The sequence below is a fragment of the Pelophylax lessonae genome, assembly GCF_965119305.1.
Source record: "Pelophylax lessonae genome assembly, chromosome: 10".
In the NCBI taxonomy this organism is placed as follows: Eukaryota; Metazoa; Chordata; class Amphibia; order Anura; family Ranidae; genus Pelophylax; species Pelophylax lessonae.
The window spans coordinates 111,136,644-111,157,733 of NC_138777.1; the positions used below are offsets into that span (position 1 = coordinate 111,136,644).

Here is a 21,090-nt window from a genome sequence, read left to right on the forward strand (position 1 = left end):
CTATACCAGAGCCGTAGGGAAACATAGATTAGTGTCTACAGCGGCCCTGTGGAATGCACAAAAAGGGCGAAAGTTTGGACATCTGGGCCTTGTTGTGTGCATGCATTACATTAGCCAAATCTTCCTGTGGACAGTGATGAAACAAATACTGCTAAACCTCCACATATTCTGTTCCAGCATACATACATAAAATGACAGTAGAGGATCTCTAATAACATTTATTAAAGAAATAAACATATCTAAATAAAGATTTGAACATTTACATCATTTTTATGTTGAACATTTCAAGCACCCCCGAACCTATTATGTAACAAAAGTAATAAATTCCAATGGCTCGTCTAATGGCCATTTCTCCTCCCAGCCACCAGGGGTCAGTGTGCCGTTTTCGCCAGCTTTTGTTTTCCTCCTCCCATCCCCGGAGATAATTGGTTCTGTTGATCTTGTTTGTCGCTGTGTGTCCGGCTCGTTGTGTTTGTCGGTGCGGTGGAATAGGAGGTCTCCTCAGGTAGGTGATTTGTGGTGTACACGGTCAGGCGTTGCACTGCTCTCCTTCATATGACCTATGTGTATGTATCTTGTTGTTTTCTAAGTGGCGCATTTAGAGCCGGTGGTGCAGAGCTCCGTCCATTGTACGACATGCTCGGTACACCCCGCCAGTGTGAAGCTACAAGCAGTATACTCATGTATACAGCCACACACTGACCGTCCTAAACCTTTCTCACATTGTCCCAGCGAATATCACCTCTCATACAGATAGAAACCCTCAATGAGAAAGAATTAGTTCGGTAGAGAATGCAGCGGGTTGTTTACATATAAAATCCAATCCTTAGTTTCACCTTTTCTTACCCTTTGTTGTATCTCAATGTTGCTGATCTCCTGCAGCCTCTTTTCTCCTCTTCCTGTCTACATGTCCTCCAGTGATTGGTCGGGACATTTCCAATGAGGCTTTTCTGATGGTGACAACCGAGGACAATGTCTGTACAATTCCAGCCTAAAGCCAGCCATAGAAGGGTTGACTGATTGATTCTAGGCCCAGGTCAGCAGGGATCAGCTGATGATCCATGTAAGGACAGGCTGCTTGTACTGAAGTTGATCCATCAAGCGATCTCAGTACAGTCAGCCTGTTGGATGGATATATATATATATATATTTTTTTTTTTTTATTGTGATCACTGCTGGCGGCTGTAGCTGCCAGCAGCGACCATTGTGTTCTGGCCTGGGAACACAATAGCCCTGCGGGGGAGAGAACCCCACTGACTATTGATGCTTATAACTAGGGATGCACCGAAATGAAAATTCTCGGCTGAAACCGAAAATTACTTTTCTCCCCAAATGATATTAAAATAGAACAGGGGCATACACCAGAAACAGGCAGCGACGTACACCTGTAGCTATCACCCTGTCGCAGTATATGTACTATGACGGGTTGGCAAATGATTAAATTAAAGCAGAGTTCCAGCCTCACACACTCGCCTGTCCAACGGTCCAGCGATGCGGCTGCCTGAAGCCTCACTCTTCTCCCTCTCTGCTCTGCGGCGCCGGCATCACTGGTGTGGGCACCCGGCTGTGACGCTACTCGTTGCGCTATGCGTCGTGATTGGCTGGCAATCTTCTGGGACCTCTGACATGTCCCAGAAGATTGCAGGGAGGGAGGGGGAGAGGAGAACTAACGCTCAGGGCGCCGCGGTGCTCCGAGCGGAAGTGGGAGCGGGTACCTGTCAAAACTAGGTACCCGCTCCCCCTCCAAAAAAATGACATGCCAAATGTGGCATGTCAGGGGGTTAGAACTACGTAAAGCGGAAGTTCCACTTTTGGGTGGAACTCCGCTTTAATTACCAATGTTATTTGTATTATGCAGCATGAGGGGGTTAATGTATTACCACTGCTGGTCACTGATGCATTAGTGACCGACCAGTGGCAGTTAATTAACCCTATTTGTGCTGCATTAGTGCAACCAGTGTTAATTAACACTGACACTGGTTGCACTAATGCACACAAAGTGACCAGCAGTGGCAATACATTAACTCCCTCATGCAGCATAATACTAATACCATTGGTAACCTCACCTCAGCCCCCCCACCCACCTGCCTCAGCACCCCTCCCCACCCCAGTGATGCAATCTACTTACTTGTCTGCACCTCCATGTCACAGGCAGACAAAACTCTCCACTCCTCTTGTGTCCTTCCTTTTAAAAGTCCCGCCTCTGGCCGGCGGCCCGCCTCCCGGTGATGTCACTACTACGACTGTGAGGTATGAATGAACTAACCGGGCGCTAATGGCTATAACTAAGTGAGCCCTTCACTTCCCTGTCAGCGGAGATACCCGCCTGATAGGGAAGTGAAGGGCTCACTTAGTTATAGCTATTAGCCGTCCGGTGTGTTAGTTCATACATACAGTCGTAGTAGTGACATCACCGGGAGGGGGGCCGCTGGCCAGAGGCGGGACTTTTGAAATCTGCGGCCATGATTAATATCAGCATCTTTATCCCATTTTCGGCTGAAATGGAATAGGCCCATTTTCGACCGACAATTTTGGTTGCCGAAATTTCAGTGCACCACTACTTATGACAGTGATCATTGCTGTTATAAGCAATAATAGTGTTAACAAAAAAAATCCTTGATCACCCCCCCCCCTCAAAAGTAGGGGGGATTCAGCAAATGTATTTCCTTTTTGTACCTGTGTTCTAAGGAAAGAAATTTGTATTATCTAGTTGCTGCTTAAAGTGGAGCTCCAGCCCCCCCACCAAAAAATTGTCAGCAGCCAAAATGAATGTAGTTGCTGTTAGTTTTAGGACACTTACCTATTTTTACATCGGCTCTCGGGTGCTGCCACCACTGTTTCCTGTAAGGGAAATCAGCAGTGAAGCCTTAAGGCTAGGTTTCCACTAGTGTGGCTACGAAGTCGTGCTACTTCTAGCACGACTTCGTAGCGAAAGTAAACTGCGGCTTCAGTGAGACTTGTCCCTCATATATAGAGGGAAGTCGGCTCAAAAGTAGTGCACAAACTACTTTTGAAGTCGCCGCAACTGAAGCCGCGGCAGTGGAAACGGGCCCCATTGAAAACAATGGCTTTTGACTTGCTGTGCGACTTGACATTTGTCAAGTCGCACCGCAAGTCACACTAGTGGAAACCGAGCCTAAGTGTCTTCATAGCCGTTTCCCTACTTGGCGTGTGTGAATGGCCCGGCGGATGGAGGACTGGGGGGGTTGAATTTCTGAGTGACTTCGCTGCGGCAAAGTCACCCAGAAGTGGGAGCGGGTACCTGTCCAATACAGGTAATATAATAAAATATGCCAGATGTGGCAGTGGGGAGGGGGGGTAAGCAAACAAGCGGAGGTTCCCCTTTTTTGGTGGAGCTCCACTTCCGCCTTCCCCCCTCCAAAAATTAAAAGTCAGCAGCTACACATACTGTAACTAGTGTTAGGCTGGAATTCTGGTTTAAAATGGTCATTTGTACTCTCCAGTGGAAGCCTGGAGCATAATTTAAAGACAGGCGGCAGTGTTGTCACCTCTATAAAGGACGTTCCAGAACAAGCAAATACATTTTTTCCAAATCATCTTCCAGGAAAGCTATTTGAGAGCTAACTGTCTCTGCCTTCAACAGGAAACACAAACCAGAGAGAGGGAGAGTAAAAAGCTCCTGGCTCCCCGTTATCCTCAATTGTTTTGTTCTTCCCACCATCCAGGACTACCCTTCGTCATGTTTTTATTTCCCCTGGGTCTGATAATTGTGGTTGTCAGCCCCCCCCCCCCTCCATTGACTAGGTCTTAGTGTTTCCCAGCTTACGTTGCTTACCTGAGTGTATTTTTGTTAACCAATTGACCACCGGAAGGTGTTACCTTCATGATCGGGGATTTTTTTTTTTTAATATTCAGCACTGTGCTACTTTAACTGGCACTTGCGCAGTCATGTAACACTTTACACAAATTACATTTATATTCTATTTTTTCACACAAATGGAGCTTTCATTTGGTGGTTTATAATTTTATGCTATATACATGAAAAAATACCCAAAGTTTGTTATAAAATTTTGCAAACAATCTTCATAAATGTAGTCTGCTACATTTATTGGTAAAATTGGGGAACACTTTTTATTCCGAGTATAGCATCAAGTCAAGTATGGTAAACTCCTGGTCAGTTAAGTAGCCGGAAATTAACAACTGCATTAGATGGACAGCAATGAGACAACCTCTAAAATAGGTATAGTTTTACAGGCGAAGGCCAGTTGCATTTTTTACCTACGGTTTTTCATTTGGTCAGGGTCAGTGTCACTACTGGAAGCATGAGGCGATACCTGGACCATATTGCACAGGCACTCCAAATCCTCCAGGGTGGCATATCAATACGTGCCATTGCCAGAAGGTTTGATGTGTCTCCCAGCACAGTCTCAAGAGCATGAAGGAGATTCCAGGAGACAGGCAGTTACTCTAGGAGAGCTGGACGGGGCAGTAGAAGGTCCTTAACCCCTCAGCAGCACCGGTATCTGCTCCTTTGTACAAGGAGGAACAGGATGAGCACTGCCTGAGCCTTACAAAATTCCCTCCAGCATGCCACTGGTGTGAATGTCTCTAACCAAACAATCAGAAACAGACTTCATAAAGGGTGGCCTGAGGGCGCAACATCCTCTAGTGGGCCCTGTGCACACTACCTGGCAGTGTAAAGCTTGATTGGCATTTACCATTGAACAGCAGAATTGGCAGGGCCACCACTGGCACCCTGTGCTTTTCACAGATGAGAGCAGGTTCACCTTTTGCAGAAGTAAATAGGGTTTGGAGAAGCCATGGAGAACGTTAATCTGCCTGTAACATTGTTCAGCCGGTTTGGTGGTGGGTCAGTGGTGGTCTGGGAAGGCATATCCATGGAGGCACTCAGACCTCTACAAGCTAGACAATGGCACCATGGCTGCCATTAGGTATCCCGATAAATTCCTTGGACCCATTGTCAGACCCTATGCTGGTGCAGTGGGTCCTGGGTTCCTCCTGATGCACGACCATGCCTGGCCTCATGTGGCGAGAGTATGCAGCCAGTTCCTGGAGGTTGAAGGAATTGATTTAATTGAATGGCCCCCCACGCTCGACTGACCTAAATCCAATAGAACACCTGTGGGGCATTATGTTTCGGTCCATCCGACGCCACCAGGTAGCACCTCAGTCTGTAAAGGAGCTCAATGATGCCCTGGTCCAGATCTGGGAGGAAATGCCTAAGGACACCATCTGTTGTCTCATTAGGATCAGGCCCTGACGTCAGGCATGCATACAAGCAGGTGGGGGGGCATACAAACTACGGAGTACAATTTTTGAGTTGCTGCAATGACATTTCATCAAAATGGACTAGCCAGCTGCATCATTTTTTTGTTTTTTTTTTTTTCTCTTTGATTTTTGGTTTTAATTTCCATCAAACAATGTGGTATCTTTTCTTTCCAAACACATTACCCAGTCCATATCAGTATAGATATCCAGCATGATATTCCTCATTTGAGATATTTCTTCAGCGTCCCTTTTCATTTTTTAAGCAGTGTATATATTAAAGCTGCACCATTAATTGTTAAAAAATCGCAATCTCGATTCAACCCCCCAACCCCCCCCCCCACGATCTTAAAGCTTCTAACCCCCCCCCCCCAATTTAAAAAAAAAAAAACACCTGTAAAAGCATGAGTCGGAAGGAATGCATTGCAAATTAGCTCATTATGAAATACCTTAAAACAAAGCCCTCCAGTGGTGCCCCCTCGCCACTGAGGCTGCTGACATTTTCCCTGGTGTTTCTTCCAGGTTCGTAGGCTCTGGCGCTGTGAGTGGCTGGAGCCGTGATGACGTCACCCCTGTGCATACACATGGAAGCTGATAGTCACGCCTCATCGGCTGTATGCACTCTGAATATCTCCTAAACTGTGCAAGTTTAGGAGATATTCACAGTACCTAGGCTTACCGCCTTATTATAGGCTTACCTGTAGGTACAAGTAAAAACTAAAACTTTGCTTCCTCTTTAATCCAGCATTTCCACAATTCATTACTGGCAGAATTGCAGACCCGTTCATTTGGTTATTTTAGATCAAAGGGATAAAGTTCAGTTTAACCACCTATTGACTAAGCCTTTTTTTGAAACTTATTTTCAAGTTAAAATCAGTATTTTTTGCTGGAAAATTACTTAGAACCCTCAAACATTGTGTATAAATTTTTAAAGCAGGGACCCTAGAGAATAAAATGTCGGTTGTTGCAATATTTTATGTCACACATATGTATTTGCGCAGCTGTCTTTCAAATGCAATCTTTTGGGAGAAAAAAATCACTTCAATGAATAAAAAAAAAAAAAACAGTAAAGTTAGCCCAATTTTTTTTTTGATAATGTGAAAAATGTTACGCCGAGAATCGTGACCTTTATTCTAAGCAAAAAAATTGTGATTCTCTTTTTTTCAGAATTGTGCAGCTCTAATAAATATATATCTGCCACCCCATGTACTACAGGCCAATCTCTGTAAGGCTCTAAAATGCCAGGACAGTACAAATCCCCCCCCCCCCCCCAAATGACCTATATTTGGAAATCAGTTAGTCTGAGGTATTTAGTAAAAGGCATGCTGACTTTTTTTTTTTTTTTTGAAGTTGTAATTTTTTTTTTAGAATTTTTTTTTTTTTTTTTCTTTACGGTCACCAGTGCCCTACAGCATCATCGTATGACTGGTGTGGTCAGGGATACTGACTGGTGACAGTATGTGTTTTTAAAAAAAAAAAAATCCAATTCGTTTTTTTTTTTTTTTATTGATTTTAGCGATGATCACTGTTAAAAAGTAGGGATCAATATATTTATCGGCAAAGATATATCGAGGGCTGATTTGCACTTTCCCTGACGTATCGGAATCGGCCGCCAAGGTGACCGATATTGCTGATATTTTGGGAAAGTGCTTGTACCAGAGTGATGCCTGCAGCTAGAGGCATCACCCCGGTACCGGCGTCCATAGCCGACGGTCGGCTGTCATTACAAGGAGCGGGAAGGGACGTCCCCCTCCCGCCACCTTCCGCGGCTCGCTCTGATCGGGTCTCCATGCAAAAACCCGGAAGTGATGTCGTTACATCACTTCCGGGTACTGGCACCAGGTTAAAAAAATGACAGCATTGGCGTTTTGAATGCTTTTAAGTGCAGAGGAGTTTGGGGTCTTTTAGACCCCCAGATCCCTCCACAAGAGTACCTGTCAAAGAATAACTTTTTTTTTTTTTTTTTTAAATGTATGAAAATATACCATACCAATATGCATTGACCAAAATATTGGCAACAAAAAACTGATATCGGTCGATCACTAGCTATAAGCAGTTGTTTTTAGCTGTCATGAATGGCTTTTCTTCATGACAGCTTGCTTACTATTGTGATCTGTGATTGGCTACATCTAATCACATGGTACAGGGTGGTCTGATTGGCCCAGTTATCATGTGGTAGCTATGGGCCATGCACACCATCACAACACTAAGCTGTTCATGACTGTTTTGACATTCTCATCGTGATTGCTATGACCATTCATATTGATTAAATGATACCTTGGCTGCTCACACCAGACACTGGTCATGGAATCGTGCAACTTGGCAGCAGGTTATAGCTATTGTAAACACTTGATTTTTTTTTTTTTAATATAGCAACATGCATAGCAGCCTGCCCCTGCTCCTTCCTCACTGGCTGTGATTGGTTAAGCTAAATGAGACAAAGGATGTCTCTTGTGCATTAAAATTCCTGCCTGTTTGCCTATTTATTTTTGATGTAAAGTTCCACTTTAAACTCTTTCCTGTGAAGACTGGAAGTTCATGAAAGCCGCACTGAAAGATTGATGTATGGAACAGAAAAACACAGGGTTTAGTACTACTTTATTGAAAGCAAATAACCAAAGATTGAAATTACTTATAAAATTGCATGAACATGTTAAAAGCTTCTATGAAATTTTGGTGATTGGTTTTCCATTAAAGTGGAACTAAATTCCACAAATACTTCTGCCAACCATCCAATGTCCTTAAGGTCTCTCGGTTTCACCTGCCATCTGCTACCTCACTGCTGTGACCTGTATTGATTAAGCAGCTAGCAGGACAGAACCACAGCATTCTGTGCATTAAATTATTTTGGTACTTTACTAATTTGATATCCTCTCATGCAGTATGTAATAAAAACATTTCTTGATTTTAACCTAGGGGTTAATTCTCTGCATTTTGATCTTGCCTTCTTTAATCCTTCCCTTTTACTGTCCCCAATCCATCTGTTGGTAGAACAGAGCCCTAGGAGGCCCTCTGCACATGCTCAGTTTGGTGTGTATTGCTAGATTTTTTTGGGGTGTTGGGACGGTGCATGTGATCAGCACAGGGCCAATTCACACTGTCCAGACAGTCAGGTGTCAGGCAGTCTTAACATTGATTATATATTCATATCTTTTAGGAAATTATCCCTGGTCTTAAAAATGTTGTTAGAACCTTTTTAGAGGAATGGGGAAAAGGGTAATATGTTGCTGCTTTGAATCATTTGCTTGTTAATAGATCTCAGTAGCTCAAGCTTAAATATACAAACAGGACAGTTGTATATTGTGGTGTTTTTTTTTTTTTTTTTTATTTAGCTGCCCAAAGTTATGAGGGGCAGATTGATATGTGTTTTGTGATCTGACCTTACTGAAGTATAAGGATCAGGTGGCAGGTGCACAGTCATAATAGCTTGGCTGGACTGAGTATTATGTTTGGGGGGGAAAGATGAGCAATGTTGGCAGACATTTAATAGGTGAACAGAACAGTCACAAAAGATTTTCTAAGCCTGATTGACTTCCTGCAGATAGTGGCTGGCTAGCAGGTAAAGGCTCCTGAAGACATGAGGTTACTGCCTGATCTGGTTGGAAACAGCTGGATCAGACATCTATGATCTGTATATGATTACTCTTTGAAAAAAAAAAAAAAAAAAGAGGGGATACCCCGGATTACCACTTAATAATACACCCTGATTAGTCAGGAAAGGTCAGTCGGTATCACTCCAACTATGTGAACCTTTGCTACAAAGCCTCCTATCACAGCCACAAGGGTTGAGCAGTCACCAACCTAAACAAAACAATTGCAAAAAAGAGGGGAACCTGTATAGAACAGGATCCCAAAAGAAGGTTGACCAAAGGACACATAGAGATAAAAACGTAGCTTTATTAAATATCAAAAAAATAGGGCTTTATAAAAAGCTAATACAACCACCGTACGTTGTGCAACCAACCCACACTATTAAAATCAAGGGGAGATAACCGCAGCTGCTCATGCATTACCCAGTTACATTCTACCAGCATATACAAAGCAATTTGATGAGGCTAGTAGCTATTTGGCTCATCCCATTATGGAAATTGAGGTATCTTTATAAATTGTTCAAGCCATGTAAATTGCTGTTGTAGATCATGGTACAGGTACAGATATGGGGATTAGCAGGAGAATTTGGGCTATCATTGGGTCGGCAGTCCACATGTGTTATAGGTTGGGTGCTGAGTGTTAAGGATGTAGCTTAAACTTCATACAGTCCTTTGCAGACGCTGTGTCTGATACAGAGCTAGGTAGCCAAGTCCCATAGCTATTAATTCAAATAGGCATTGAAGTCATCCACTCACCGCTCAGTTCACCCTGGAGAAGTTGCACTGACCTAGGGCAGAACCGCCACATATGTCTAAAAGACGCTCTTGTTGCTTCAGATAGCCGCCTCTGTCCCGGCTGTACACTATATTCAGGGGCGCATGTCAGCTAGGTCACTCCCCATGGAACGTCAGATGATGACGAAGCGCTGACACATTTCGTTAACCTATCACACTAACTTCTTTGGCGCAAGATTACTCTTTGCTTGCAGTTCTCTCTCTCTTTTTTTTTTTTATTTGTTATATGTGATAAACTTTTTAAATGTGTTTTTTAAAAAAAAAAAAAAAGTAATACTATAAGTATTGGGGACAAAAAACAAACGTTATTCTAGAAGTGTGTATGGAAAGCGATCTGCATCAGATTATCTGGACTTTTTCCATTATGCTCAGTTTTCTTTGTTTTTCTAAACTAGTCCAATAAATCGTTTTTATACAAATTTTAATATTTGGTGTGCATGCTTTAACCTTGTATTCTATATATTTATTTATGTATTTATTTTTTCAGGTGCTTTTACTATGTCATCTTGGGTGAAGGTAACCCGGGGTCAACCACAGAAACCTGTTAACAAGAAGTAAGCACAATTTTTGTTTCCTTGGGGAATTTTCGATCACTGGAAAAAAAGTACAATTAAATTACAACAGCTTAGTATAGTGTACAGGGCAGTGCTTTTTTGTTTTTTGTAACACCGTATTAGTCATTAGCCCCCGTTCACACTGGGGCGACCTGTGAGGCGACCTGGTCGCCTCACAGGTCGCCGTAGGTCGCCTGCCATACAGAAGCTATGGACCCGTTCTAATAGGAGCGACACAAGTCGCTCCGACTTAGAAAAAGGGTCCGGAGCTTCTTTGGGGCGACCCGGAGCGGCCTGCATAGACTTCAATGTTATGAAGTCCGTGCCGGCCGCTCTGAGGTTTGCGGGGCGAGCAGCGCGCCACGACCTGTGAGGTCGCCCGGCAAAGTCGGGTCACTGCAATGTGAACGGGGCCTAACTGTATACATTGTAATTAATGGACAAATTAGGTCTCATTCAAATGAGTGCTCAGTCCCATTTGTTTACTTTTTGTTTTCACTGCTGAGCTGTGTGCAGGCAGCCTATAGAATGGGAGCGCATCAGATCTACGGACTCCCCTCACAGCTTAGTTTGACAGGTATGCAGGGATAGCTTCACATACAGTGCATCCAGAAAGTATTCACAGCTCTTCACTTTTTGCATATTTTGTTATGTTACAGCCTTATTCCAAAATGGATTATATTATTTTCCTCAAAATCCCACAAACCATACCCCATAATGACAACGTAAAAAAAAATGGAAATACTTGCAAGTTTATTAAAAATAAAAAATGAAAGAAATCCCATGTACGTAAGTATTCACAGCCTTTGCTCAATACTTTGTTGAAGCACCTTTGAAACCAATTACAGCCTCAAGTCTTTGAGTATGTTGCTACATCGTTTCTACATGATCGTAGCGTGTAATGTAAGTACGTATACGTGTGACCCCGCCCGTGGCCACACATTTGAGCTCCATACCTGTATGTGTGGATAGAGAGAGTGAGAACTCAGTTCATATTAGTGCAACGAATATCGATACGATATTATCCATTTGTTTTTTATTGATAAACTTCTGGGTCGTCAGCAACTTCCGATCATGCGCGGTCTTTCGTATCAGATTTTTCGCGAACGTATTGCATACACATTAAACGAAAATTGGTAGTGCTTAGGCCCCGGAACTGGCTGATATTGCCGATATTTTTGTTACGTCATTCTGCCTTCTTAGGCCGCCTCCCTTGCCTTGGACAGCCTCGTCTGGAGTCGGTACTTGTCGCGTGGGAGTGTATCGCAGCCATACACCCACCCACAGCAGCCTGGTGCCAGCCAGCCACCCACACCCTCAGGCCCTGTATCAGCCAGCCACAGGCACTGTACCAGTGAGCCAGCCAGCCAGCCACCCACCACAGGGGGCCAGCCATTTGCCCACAGGCCCTGTGCCAGCCAGCCGCCCACCACAGGGTGCTAGCCAGCCACCCACCCACCACAGGGTGCCGGCAAGCCAGCCATTAAGCATTAAACAAAAATTAACATGTGCAGTACCAGATTTGTGTCAAAAATTGCCTCTTTTTCAAAACTTTAAATGTACAAAATATCGGCCGATACCGATATGCGAAGGCCAAAATATCGGTATCGGCAAAAAAAACAGATATTGGTCGATTCCCCAATACCCACTATACGCCATCTTGTTTGTTATAGCTATCAAAACCCTCGCAATTGCAATATGTTACAATCCGGACATTCAGGGTATAGAGAGGGGAAGCAGAAACCACAAATGCACATTATTCGCGGACGACCTGTTACTAGTCCCCCCCCCAAAACCTGATGTCTCTACTGAAAAGTTTTGAAAACATTTCAGGACTCATGGTCAATCAGGACAAATCGGAGGCATTGAATATCAATTTGTCAAACCCGACTCAGCGGAGAGTATTCAAAACCAATTCCCTTTTTAGTGGCAGCAGACATCCCTCCCCTATTTAGGGATCTGACTGACCCCAAACATCTCTTCTCTATACAAAGCCAATTATCGGAAATTGATTGACACGTTAGTGAAGAATGTGCAGACGTGGTCTGAAATGGGTCTGTCTTGGATGGGCAGGATCGCTTAAGTGAAAATGACAGCACTACCCAAGTAGCTATATTTTTGCACTCTACCTATCCAGGTCCCTACTCATGCCATGCGACAGTTTTAATCAAAACATTTTTCAGTACATTTGGGGCCCCAAAGGTTCCAGAAAAGCTTGGGCCACAATGTATGCTCCTAAAGATTCTGGTGGACTAGGCGAGCCTGACTTTAGGAAATGTGTAGCTGCACAACTTGCCCAACTAAGCCAACTTCATAGCCGTCACTATCGCCCAGACTGGGTTTCCATAGAAGCCCAGGGATGTTCTCCTCTTACAATTGATTTAGTTCTTTGGATCCCACAGAAACATTGTAGAGCTATCATCTGCCCCACGCTCTCCCACTCATTACAAGTATGGGATACGAGCGGCAGAAGGTGGCCATTACGTTCAGCACACACCCCTGTTGCTCCCCCTTTTCGGAAATCCCCCGGTTTCCACCCAGTACGCAACCCGATAGATTTGGCTGGTGACTAAAGAAGGGATTATTTTGCATAGGCGATTACCTTGATCACAGGGGCATACGCTCTCCTACCTTTTACAAAGGTAGCCTGGAGATGCCTCCAGCAGAAAATTTCCACTTACAATAAATCTATTTTCTTAAATCTCTGCAAAAGGAAAACCCGGACATGGCAGTCTGAACGATGTTTGAAAATAGATACATGCAGGATGCTGCTCAGTGCGGAGGTATCTCCATGCTATACAAATTACAGCTAAACTCTGGCGCTAAACTATCTTACCAAATGACATGGAAGGGCGATCTGTCTACCTTCAGTGGAGGACTAGTGCAAATGCGAGTGCAAGAATCCACAAAGGCATTCTCAATGTTGCCTTAATAGAGGCAGGGTACAAAGTCCAGGCTAGATGGTATTTTAGTTCCAGAAAACTTGGCCAGAATGTTCCTGGGCACCTCAGCCTAGTGCTTCAGGGATTGTGGAAAGATAGGTACACCATTAAATATGTGGTGAATGTGTCCCAAAAGGTTTGCCGTTTTCTGGGTGAGGATTCATTCCTTCATTTTTACAGTCCTTGGTCAGCATCATGAAGGATGCTAGTATCGCCCTGTTAAATTAGCCTTTTTGAAAATATCCCGAGACATACTCAAACATTTACTTCATGTTTTTGTCAGCCGAAATTGCTATAGCAACAGCGTGGAAAAGTCAGGTCATAGACATTGCCTTAGCGAAACGCAAACTCGCATGGATGATGTTGAATGACACCTCTTGCCACTTCTTAAAGTGATCCTGCTGCGAATCCGCTTCAGGGACCGCTTTTATCTGAAAGCTGAGAGAGGGAGAAGAGAATACCGGGGTTATGGCATCTAGCTGCAGCCATAACACCGGTATTTAACGTCAGTTATGACCCCAGTTAGGCGGTCAGCAAGTAGATATCTACTCTGTGCAGCAGTTTTTGCACAGAGCACCCCAATCCCCCTCTTTTCATGGGCACCTAAAGACGCTCCTGGCCCCTTCCCCTTGCCGTGTCCCCATATCAAGTGACGTGCTTGCTGTATCCTTCCTCTCCTCACTGACTGCGATTCACAGCAGAAAAAATGGCTACTGTGTGTCAGTCAATGAGGGAGAGACCTAGGAGAGCTGCTACTCTCATGCACATCACTGGATCGAGATGGGAAATCTGGGAGAGGTAAATAACATTCAGCCTTTACAACCACTTTTAAGTAGAAGGGTTTCTTTTAGGTACTGTACGTTGGCATATCTAGTTGATGAAAGTACATTTTCTGTAGTCCTAATATCTTATCGTTAAAAGGAAATAAAACTCCTTTTGTAAATAGGCTGATGTTTGGTTTTACTGGTATAAGCATTCTTCTAAAAGGGCCATAATAAGCACAAGATTTCACCTAAACCAATCCCTGCTACTGTGTATTTTGACTTTTCTCTTTACTAGTACATGAAGTGTTCTAAAAGGCTACAGAATTTCTAAAGAGGCATTAAAAGGTTTACTACCTGTCTTGTGACATGTCATTGGCAAGTCATTAAATGCCTATTTGCAAGCACGTCAGAACAAAGCTGTACAAAACCTATAACTGATGTGTTTGTTTTCCTTTCGGCATTTGGCCGTTGTGGATTTCCACCACACTAAATATTTAGGTCGGTGGTTAGAACAAATTACACTATTTCTTTTCCCCCAGACTCAGATATGGAATGCTTTAATGCTGGCAGGTATTTATCCAGTGCCTTAAATACATATTCAAGAAGATATTTATAACATTGAGTATACATCTGTTTTCATAGGTCTTGCATTAAGAGTCTCTATTGCTATGTTTGAATCCCTCCCCTATAAGCAGAGAACATATTTGGTGGGGTGGACACCATTTGCACGGCTCCAGTAGGAATTCGTTTTGAATAGAAGCTTCCCAGAGATGTTGTCATAGTAACCACTATGCCTACGGCTTCACACAATTCAGGCATCATGGAAACGTACCCTCCGACATATCCCGTTTACCCCTGTACAGTGTGGTTGCCTGTCGCAAGCTATGTTCACTCATAGCATAGCACATATAATAACTAAATTACATTTTTTTATCCACAGATAGCATTATTTTCTCAGATTCGCTAGTGTGTCTGGAACATCTGGCTACATATGCAAAATGACCTTGTCAGCCATAAAGGGACAGTGCAAGTTCCTTTGCCAGAAAATCATGTAATAAATGAAAATGGCTACTATACAAATACCTTTTACATGGCTCACTCAGAATCACACTGGTTCTGCACACCAGATCCACAGTAAAACAGGTTTACAGTCCAACCTGTAAGGCTACGTTCACATGTTAGCATAGCGGACAGCGGGCAGAATCACCGCGATTCTGCCCGCGATCTGGAAATTGTTGCAAATCGCGGGACGCCTGTGCGTTGCCGTTGATTTGCAATGGCACCTGAAACACTGTGCGATGTTGCCGCGTTTTTCGCCTGCCGAATCGCGGTAACATTGCGCAAACAAAATCGCAGGTCACATGACGCCCCAAAAAGGTACAAGAGCTTCTTTGGGGCGTCATGCGACCTGCGATTTTGTTTGCGCGTTTTTACCGCGATTCAGCAGGCGGAAATCGCGGCAACATCGCACAGTGTTTGGGGTGCCATTGCAAATCAACGGCAATGCACAGGCATCCCGCGATTTGCAATTATTTCCGGATCGCGGGCAGAATCGCAGGGATTCTGCCCGGGGTCCGCTACGCTAACATGTGAACGTAGCCTAAGGGATCATAGCTGGGAGTGTTTCTATCCATTTCAATAAAGTTTTTTTTTTTTTTTTTGTTGTTGTTGTTCTTGGTTCAGACCTCCTTTATCTATGGTGTGCCATCAATATCAAGCCAATGTCGATTAGTTGTATGTAAAGGACAGAATTTATCGTGGTTATATGGTGTTTTTATGTGGCAGTTCTATATGTGAACGACATTTGAGTTTGTCAGTCATACTTAGAATTTCAGTCGTATGTAGAAATGCCACAATTTATACATTTTTTTGCAGCATGGCTGTGATTCCTCATTCACACCAAACATGCAGAAAAACTGATGGAAACTGACATGCAGATTTCACTTGCAGAGACACGAGTTTACATACATCAGTCTTAATGCACGTGTCAGTGAGTTTTATATACGTTGGAGATTCTTGTGAAGAAAAAATCTACATGTGATGCTGGTGTAGTGGCGTGAACAAGGCGCATAGTTAAAACATTTTTTTTTGTGCCATTCACCATGTTTTATTTCTTCAGAGTACCGAAAATTACCTGCTAATTTGTCAGAAATCCAGTGTGTCTGTCTGGGCTTACATGCAGCACCTTTCTACCGCTTAAATCCCCAAAAGGGATTGTCCATCCTTCCTGCTAGATTACAGAACTTCTACCTTTTGACCACCACTCTGTCCCCACTCCACATGCATATATGTTCATTTTCTTTCTGGCAAAGCAAGCTGCGAAAGCGGAGATGGGATTTAGGGTAAATGGGAGGGGCAGAACGCACACTTTAAATATTCCAGTGAAGGATGTAATAGAAAACCTAAAAAAAAAAAACTTGTACCATTTTCAAGCTTGCGTGCATGTGTAAATTCTCCTTTTTTGGGAAGCTTGGTTTGGGAAGACATTTTACCTAAAGGAGAAAATAGGGCAGCCTAATCACTTGAAGGGACTTCTCTATATGCTACAAACCCGCCAAAGAAGCTCCTACATTTTTCAGGTGTGGAGCATGCTATGTTTTGCTGTGTGATAAAAGGGTCAAAATTGCGTTGCATTTGGGGTGCCATTAAGACTGTAAGTGCATTTTGTCACGCTTCTGAAAACGCAGTTAGAAACTTATTTCAGAGGGGTGAAATGTGAATGGAGGCCTTATAATAGGCTCATGAAATGTTAAATTTCAGATGATTTGTGGTAATTTTTTATTTTTTTTTTCCTTTATCAGGAAACCAAGTGGAATTCCTCGTCTTCTGGAGTAAGTTTGTTTTGTATCTTGTAATATATTGGCTGGTGTGTTTTTCCTGTGTTGAAAGTGTTTGTTTCTAGCTGTCAGATACTGAAACCTTTGTTGCAGAATTCGATTATCCTAAAAATTCAAGCTCCCACCTACATTTTAAAGTCTTTCCTTTTTATGGAGCGTGTACTTTTACTGTGTATAAATACATTTAAAAAATGAGGGGGTGCTCTGACTCTCCTCCCTGGCTCTCTTTCTGATCCACTGGATTTATTGTTTTGCTTCACTTGGCTGAAATAAAAAAGCAAATAAGGAAGGTTCCATACACTATACAATTTTCTTATTCAATTTCCTTTAGATTTACCTTAAACTATGTAGTACAAGGGCCTGCCTGATTGCATACAAATTGAAAGTTTGTAGGTTTGACCCTATATTACATGGTTTTGGTAAATCTAAAGGAAAGTTGAACAAGAAAATTGTATAGTGTATGGCCAGCCTTAGTCCTTATCTTTATGCTTACTCTGGGTCAGTCACACTATTGAAGCCAGTGGATCAGGACATCCACACATATAGCATACTGGGAGGGTTTCTTTTATAAAGGAGTAGTTGGCTTCTATAATGGAATAATTGACTCTTGTACTTTTTTATTAGTCCCTAACCAGTGGCATGAAATTAAAAATCTTCATAGTTGATTTCAAATCAAAGGAAACTCAGGGCTGGCTAGCTCTGCCTACATTTGCTACCATTTTGGGAAAATTAAGGGCAAATAGTGATGACTTGCTTTGCCACACCATAAACTAAATGTTTATCTTGAGGTCAAAAACTAGACTGCACACCTACCGATTGCAGTACACATGAAATAATTATCACCAAAGCTTTGAATTTTTTGGCACCAGCATAATGTTACCTTAGTGTAAAAGCAGGCACAACTAGATGACAAAGTATATTTACCTGTCAGAAATGTGTCTGTTTTGCATCTTGAAGCCCCCCAATTTTGGGAGCATAGTAAAGTGGTTCTCCGGCTTGGAGCTCTGCCACATCCCTGTACATACCACAAGCCACTGATAGCCCCTCAGCTGCCAGTAATAGTCTTAGATTTCTTAAGTAGGATGGTAGAGTGTTTGTTTCAGAATAGTTTGCAGGCAGCCTTGTTGGAATATATAAACCGACATTTTGTTTTTCTTTCCTAGCATTAATCCATACAAGCCCAGCCAAAAAGTCTCATTCTCTGAGTTTTATCCCCGAGATGTGGAAGATCAAAACAGGTAAGGCATTTTTTGAGAGCTGCCTTTTTTAGTAAAACAAAAAAAAAAAAAAAAAAATGGGGCTGAGAAATAATGTGAGCTGCCATTTTCCCAAAAAAACGAAGTGCATTAAAGCGTTACTCCACTTTAGTTGAGAAGAAAAAACATTCCCCTCTGGGTGATTATATGTACATTGCAAGGATTTTAACAAACTTTGTTGCAGATTCCTACTTTTTGTTCTGAAGATATCGCTGTTCCTCTGTGCCCCTGTTCTGAGTGAGTCTAATGGGAGTGGTTTAATATCAATCAGCTGTGTACCTGCAGGGCATTAATGAGGAAAGATGCTTGGCCAGTGGATTCCCCATTGCTGCTTTGGGACCTCAATTTAGCGATTTCGGTCTTCCAGAAGCCTCCTTTTGAGACTTAAGGGAGATTCCCTTGCTTGCGTGGTCTCAGAAGGTGGCATTTTTGGTGGCTTTCACCTCTGCACGCAGGGTGTCCGAATTGGCGGCGTTATCCGGTCCACCTTACTTGGTGATTCACAGAAGTGGTTCTTCGCCCCCTGTCTGTTGTTCCTCTCAAAGGTTGTCTTTCATTTTCATTTTCATTTGAATGAGGACATTGTGTCACCTTCCCTGTGTCCCAGGCCAAAACATCCGTAGGAAATTGCCTTGAATGTGGTTCGGGCAATTAGGGTGTACCTGGCAGCTACGGAGTCCTTTAGGAAGTCTGACTCCCTATTTGTGCTCACAGATGGGCCTCGGAAACTGTTGTCTGCTTCCTCTATGACCATTTTCAGATGGATCAGAAAGACTGATCCAGGCCTATTCCATCAGGGGTCAGGTTCCTCCTTTCCGTGTCAAGCCACACTCTACTTGGAGTGCTTGGTTCCTCCTGGACCTTCCATCATCAGACGTCAGTGATGCAGGTTTGCAATGCGGCCTCCTGGTCGTCAGTGCACACTTTCACGAAATTCTATAAAGTGGATGTGTTGGCGTCTGCAGATTCTTCTTTTGGCCGAAAGGTTTTACAGGCTGCTGTTTAGAGGACTTGATCCTCTTTGAGGGTGTATTGTTTTTTCAGGTTGGCTCCAATTGTTTTTCGTTGAGCTCCTGTTTCCTGGTTGGCTGTTTTAGCCTTGGGAATTTTTTTGCTTTTCCCCTCATGTTTAACACTGCTTTGGGACGTCCCAATGGTTTATAAAGATCAGGAGCTGTGTCCGCCAAAGAACTTCAGAGAAATGGATTTTGCGGTAAGTCAAAAATCGAATTTCTCTTTCGTTCGTTGACAGACACAACTCAAGATCTTTTTGACCATTGGGTTATGCTGCCCCCTACAGGAGTAGGACCCTGGGCAGGAAAAAACTTTACCACGCCTTTGGGGCAGTCCCAGGGGGTATATTCCCACTTCCTGCTATAGGCACTATGTTGTTGTTTTTTTTTCTGCCTAGTTCCTTGCTGGGATCTCTGGTCCTAGCATTTTTGTCTTTTAAAAAATCCCTCCTTTTTTATTTCTGTTCCTGTGAGAACTACAACCAACTGCCAGACTGGTCGACGCACACTGGATATTCTAGATCCTTAGTCTCCCTAGTCTGGCCCTCAGCGCCGCGCTAGGTCGACCGCGACATAGTCCCATTGGATGGTGGCTGACTGGCGAGTTAAATGTCTCGTGAGGGCGCTCGGACCTGTTCGCAGCGTACCTCTGGCCCTCAGCACCCCCATTCCAAGAGGGTGCGGTGGCCTGCCTTGAAGCGGTGCCCACCCGGTTTCCATGGTGTGGTAAGTAGTGTTACCCCCCCCCCCCCCCCACTTTCGCTGGTGGCCTGTTAGGGGGGATGTGGGCCCTTCCCTGGGTTGCTTGGACCCCCCCCCCCCAAGTTCCTGTTTTACCCCGCATGCCCCCCCCCCCCCCCATTCATTGCGGTCCCTCTGTGGACCACCCCCCAGTTGTCCACATCTAGCTCCCTCCTCCTTTGCCCCCTGGGGAGTGCTCACAAAGGCCTGGCTGTTTTGGGCACGTGATGGGGGGCTGGGAGGGGGTGTGGCGCCGGCTACTACAATTGCGTTTTTTTTGGAGTGGGGGAAATGGTCCTGGTGGGGGCTCCTGCCGGGACTCCTTTTCCTGCCCATTTGTTTTCTGGGGGTCCTCTGGGGTCCCTGGAGCCGCCATTTTGCCGTGGGCGGTTGCTGTATCTATCGACGGCCATGTTTGTGTAATCTGGCGGCCATTTTCTTGGAAGTATGATGTACTGGTCGGCCGATTAGGCTTCTAAAAAGGTGCTGACTGATCTACCTTTTTTGTAGGTGACCATTTGTTCATTGCCTCTATGGAAGAGATTGTTAAGGGTCTCACGGGAAGTAAGCGTACATTACTTCTGCAGGTTGCTGAGGGCAAGGAACCTCGTCGTAAACGTGGTCCTTTTATTCTTGGGTCACAAGCGGCTTCCGTCTGAATCGCAGGAAAGGGGTTTGAGATCCACCCGTAACTTTGCAAAGGCACCAAGAGACCCTGGAAGGGTAAGTCAAAAGCGGCCACTTCTTGTTCCGCAGACAAGCCTTCCTTAGCCTGAAGGGGCGCCCTCACCCGTATCTAGGGTGGGAGGATGTCTTTGCCTTTTTTCGTATGGGGTGGTGCAGGACCTGTTAGCACAAGGAGTCATTGTGCCTGTTCCAGAGTCTGAGTGTTTTCAAGGTTTTTGTTCAAGTCGGTTTACAGTTCCCAGGAAGGAAGGCAGGCAAGGTTCGTCCGATCTTGGATCTCAAGGCTCTGTACTACTTTGAGCGCGTTCAGAAATATCGCATGTGGTCCATCCGCACAGTAGTAGCTTTCCTTCATCAAGGGGATCTTTTGGCTTCTATCAATCTCAAGGACCTTCATATTCCAATATATGTCCGGCATCAGCGTTTTTCTTTTTGTCTAGACCGAGGAGCACTATCAATTTGTGGCTTACCCTTTTGGTCTCACCTCAGCTCCTCAGGTGTTCACAAAGGTTTTGGCCCCAGTTCTGGCCTTGCTACTGCAGAAAGGTACTGGGTTACCTGGATGATCTGCTTCTGCGTGCAATCTTCTCTCTAGAAGCTGACTTGGACATTATTGTACGAATTCCACAGGAGTTTGGATGGACACTAATTTTCAGAAATCGGC

At 44.0% G+C, this 21,090-nt stretch overlaps 1 protein-coding gene across 1 annotated transcript in view; it reads left to right on the forward strand.

Moving 5' to 3' along the window:
* Nucleotides 1–413: 413 nt before the first annotated feature.
* LOC309566118 (uncharacterized protein) overlaps nucleotides 414–21,090 on the forward strand; it is a 110,914-nt gene continuing 90,237 nt past the window's right edge. The window contains exons 1-4 of the mRNA XM_082271173.1: nucleotides 414–505; nucleotides 10,120–10,186; nucleotides 16,694–16,723; nucleotides 17,893–17,967. Of these exons, the coding sequence (XP_082127299.1) occupies nucleotides 10,131–10,186; nucleotides 16,694–16,723; nucleotides 17,893–17,967 (161 nt within the window). The 5' untranslated portion in view covers nucleotides 414–505; nucleotides 10,120–10,130. The remainder of the gene's footprint in view (nucleotides 506–10,119; nucleotides 10,187–16,693; nucleotides 16,724–17,892; nucleotides 17,968–21,090) is intronic.